Source organism: Saccopteryx leptura, chromosome 8 (genome assembly GCF_036850995.1).
Source record: "Saccopteryx leptura isolate mSacLep1 chromosome 8, mSacLep1_pri_phased_curated, whole genome shotgun sequence".
Lineage (NCBI taxonomy): Eukaryota > Metazoa > Chordata > Mammalia > Chiroptera > Emballonuridae > Saccopteryx > Saccopteryx leptura.
This window is the reverse complement of record NC_089510.1, coordinates 2,331,369-2,335,301: the sequence shown is the minus strand read 5'-3', so window position 1 is coordinate 2,335,301 and position 3,933 is coordinate 2,331,369. Positions and strand designations below refer to the sequence as shown.

General features: G+C 57.4%; 1 protein-coding gene across 1 annotated transcript; it reads right to left on the bottom strand.

Annotated features, from left to right (window-relative positions):
• Window positions 1-248: 248 nt before the first annotated feature.
• Window positions 249-914, bottom strand: LOC136380066 (octapeptide-repeat protein T2-like). The gene has a single exon (XM_066347816.1). The coding sequence runs from the start codon at window positions 912-914 to the stop codon at window positions 249-251; it is 666 nt and encodes a 221-aa protein (XP_066203913.1).
• Window positions 915-3,933: the final 3,019 nt, after the last annotated feature.

Here is a 3,933-nt window from a genome sequence, read left to right as displayed (position 1 = left end):
CCCAGAACTACCTGAAATAGCCACCCTACGTGTCTTTCCGTCACCAACGATGTCATCACGCGTCAGGAGTTTCTAACTCAGGAGAAACACGAGCCACACAGCGACGGGCCGGCTGGGGAACCGCGTCCGGGGGCCACCCATCCCCCCACCACGGGGCAGGTGTGCCCGACGGTCTGTGTGCGGACAGGGACGCGTCAGCGAGGACGACAAGCACGTCCTGTCCCTCGCGTGGGCGGCAGCGCTGTTTCTCATCTCCAGTGCGGTTTCTTCTCAGGCTCCTGTCCCTCGCGTGGGCCGGAGCGCTGTTTCTCATCTCCAGTGCGTTTCTTCTCAGGCTCCTGTCCCTCGCGTGGGCCAGAGCGCTGTTTCTCATCTCCAGCGCGTTTCTTCTCAGGCTCCTGTCCCTCGCGTGGGCGGCAGCGCTGTTTCTCATCTCCAGCGCGTTTCTTCTCAGGCTCCTGTCCCTCGCGTGGGCGGCAGCGCTGTTTCTCATCTCCAGCGCGTTTCTTCTCAGGCTCCTGTCCCTCGCGTGGGCGGCAGCGCTGTTTCTCATCTCCAGCGCGTTTCTTCTCAGGCTCCTGTCCCTCGCGTGGGCGGCAGCGCTGTTTCTCATCTCCAGCGTGTTTCTTCTCAGGCTCCTGTCCCTCGGGTGGGCGGCAGCGCTGTTTCTCATCTCCAGTGCGTTTCTTCTCAGGCTCCTGTCCCTCGCGTGGGTGGGGAGCGCTGTTTCTCATCTCCAGTGCGGTTCTTCTCAGGCTCCTGTCCCTCGCGTGGGCGGCAGCGCTGTTTCTCATCTCCAGTGCGTTTCTTCTCAGGCTCCTGTCCCTCGCGTGGGCGGCAGCGCTGTTTCTCATCTCCAGTGCGTTTCTTCTCAGGCTCCTGTCCCTCGCGTGGGCGGGAGCGCTGTTTCTCATCTCCAGTGCGGTTTCTTCTCAGGCTCCTGTCCCTCGCGTGGGCGGGAGCGCTGATTCTCATCTCCAGTGCGGTTTCTTCTCAGGCTCCTGCCCCTCGCGTGGGCAGCAGCGCTCTTTCTCATCTCCAGTGCGTTTCTTCTCAGGCTCCTGTCCCTCGCGTGGGCGGGAGCGCTGTTTCTCATCTCCAGTGCGGTTTCTTCTCAGGCTCCTGCCCCTCGCGTGGGCGGGAGCGCTGATTCTCATCTCCAGTGCGGTTTCTTCTCAGGCTCCTGTCCCTCGCGTGGGCGGCAGGCTGTTTCTCATCTCCAGCGTGTTTCTTCTCAGGCTCCTGTCCCTCGGGTGGGCGGCAGCGCTGTTTCTCATCTCCAGTGCGTTTCTTCTCAGGCTCCTGTCCCTCGCGTGGGTGGGGAGCGCTGTTTCTCATCTCCAGTGCGGTTCTTCTCAGGCTCCTGTCCCTCGCGTGGGAGGCAGCGCTGTTTCTCATCTCCAGTGCGTTTCTTCTCAGGCTCCTGTCCCTCGGGTGGGCGGCAGCGCTGTTTCTCATCTCCAGTGCGGTTTCTTCTCAGGCTCCTGCCCCTCGCGTGGGCGGGAGCGCTGATTCTCATCTCCAGTGCGGTTTCTTCTCAGGCTCCTGTCCCTCGCGTGGGCGGCAGGCTGTTTCTCATCTCCAGTGTGTTTCTTCTCAGGCTCCTGTCCCTCGGGTGGGCGGGAGCGCTGATTCTCATCTCCAGTGCGGTTTCTTCTCAGGCTCCTGTCCCTCGCGTGGGCGGCAGCGCTGTTTCTCATCTCCAGTGCGTTTCTTCTCAGGCTCCTGTCCCTCGCGTGGGCGGGAGCGCTGTTTCTCATCTCCAGTGCGGTTTCTTCTCAGGCTCCTGCCCCTCGCGTGGGCGGCAGCGCTGTTTCTCATCTCCAGTGCGTTTCTTCTCAGGCAGCGCTGTTTCTCATCTCCAGTGCGTTTCTTCTCAGGCTCCTGCCCCTCGCGTGGGCGGGAGCGCTGTTTCTCATCTCCAGTGCGGTTTCTTCTCAGGCTCCTGCCCCTCGCGTGGGCGGGAGCGCTGTTTCTCATCTCCAGTGCGGTTTCTTCTCAGGCTCCTGCCCCTCGCGTGGGCGGCAGCGCTGTTTCTCATCTCCAGTGCGTTTCTTCTCAGGCTCCTGCCCCTCGCGTGGGCGGGAGCGCTGTTTCTCATCTCCAGTGCGGTTTCTTCTCAGGCTTCTTTTCCAAACATGATGTCGCAACAGTTTCTACTTAGATGGTGGGCCAGGGGTACATCGGACACCTCCTGGGTGTTCTTATGTGCTAACGTTCTGAGAAACACACGGCAGGGAGTGGCAGGGACATCCGGTTCAGTCACTCGCCTCCCACAAGTTAGGTCATCCTAAGTGGTTCTGACAAATAACCTCAGAAAAAGTAGAGGTGGCCTTCTATTGGGACAAAGAAAAAAAAATTCACTTCTAATAATTTTCAGGCCACTACACCCAGCTCTGCTGATACACCCAGCCAGGAATAAGAGAGATGAAACCAGTGCGGCCATAAAAAGTGAGCCCTGCCTACATTCAAAAGAAAAAAACAGCCTGACCGGGCGGTGGCGCAGTGGGCAGAGCGTCGGCCTGGGACACCGAGGACCCAGGCTCCAAACCCGAGGTCACCAGCTTGAGCATGGGATCGTAGACATGACCCCATGGTCGCTAGCTTGAACCCAAAGGTCACTGACTAGAGCCCAAGGTCACTGGCTTAGGCAAGTGGTCACTGGCTCAGCTGGAGCCCCCTGATCAAGGCACATATGAGAAAGCAATCAATGAACAACTAAGGTGTCACAATGAAGAATTAATGCTTCTCATCTCTCTCCCTTCCTGTCTGTCTGTCCCTGTCTATCCATCTCTCTGTCTCTCTCTCTCTCTCTCTCTCTCACACACACACACACACACAAAAAGAAAGAAATGCTGGTGAGCACAGTCCCATTGACCAGAGACTCTGGGATTTAAACTTTGTCAGTTAGGTTATACTGAGGGTTCAAATCGTATTTTTTTTCTGTTCTAAATGGGTAAAAACTATGGGTACTGTTACTGAGTTTCTCACGTTTGAAAGATGAGTTTATATGTTTTTGACATTGCTAATCCAACTTCAACACTTCCAGTCTCCTCCTCATTCAGAAATTTGGGGGTAAAGACAGATCATGATCTCCACCCCCCATGCGGGGAGTCTGCAGCCCCCCTCAAAGGTGGAGCTGTCATCACACACCTGGATAACCCGTGTGGACGTGACCACAGCGCCCGGCAGATATTCAGGAATAAACCTGCCCTCGGAGACACCACGTGTCCACCTCAGACCGAGCGCACGAGTTTCGCCATCTGTGGAAATAAACCGAGAGACTGTCCACGCGTGACTAAGGATGAGACAGGGAGCGTTCAGCACGCCAATCAAGGCGGCCGGGGCTGTAATTGCAGAGAAACAAAATCCAAACTGTAATTGTCATTTAGAGCAATACATCCTCATCAACCGCATTGTACCCAGTTTAAAAACAGACTCGGGAACACAAGGGTGAGTGGACGGCCAGGCGCTCACAGACAGACAGAAGGGGCACTCAGAGACAGACAGAGGGGTGCTCAGAGACCCCACCGCTGGAAGGGCCTTGTGCCTAGACCCCTCCATCGGTCTTGACACAGGAGAGAAGAGGCTGGAGTCACAGGGGGTTGACCCCACGTGGCACAGGGCGGAGGCACCAAGCAGTCCCCCGGCAGCCCCGTGCTGGCTCTCCGAGGGTCTTCAGGACCACCACAGGTGAGGAGGAGGGACCCCCAGACCCCCGCCACCCTGATGCACTCAGAAGAGCGTTCCCTTCATCACTCCCACATCCTAGACTTCGCCAAACACTTCTCGTTCTTTTCAAGAAGTGCCCCTTCTGAAAACAGCTGTTCTGCATTAAGCACCCCCAACGCTCTCTTAGATGTTAATCCTCCCCCCTGCTCTGACTTCACGGCCACTGAGCACGCCTCTGACAATCATGCTTCCTCCTGACGA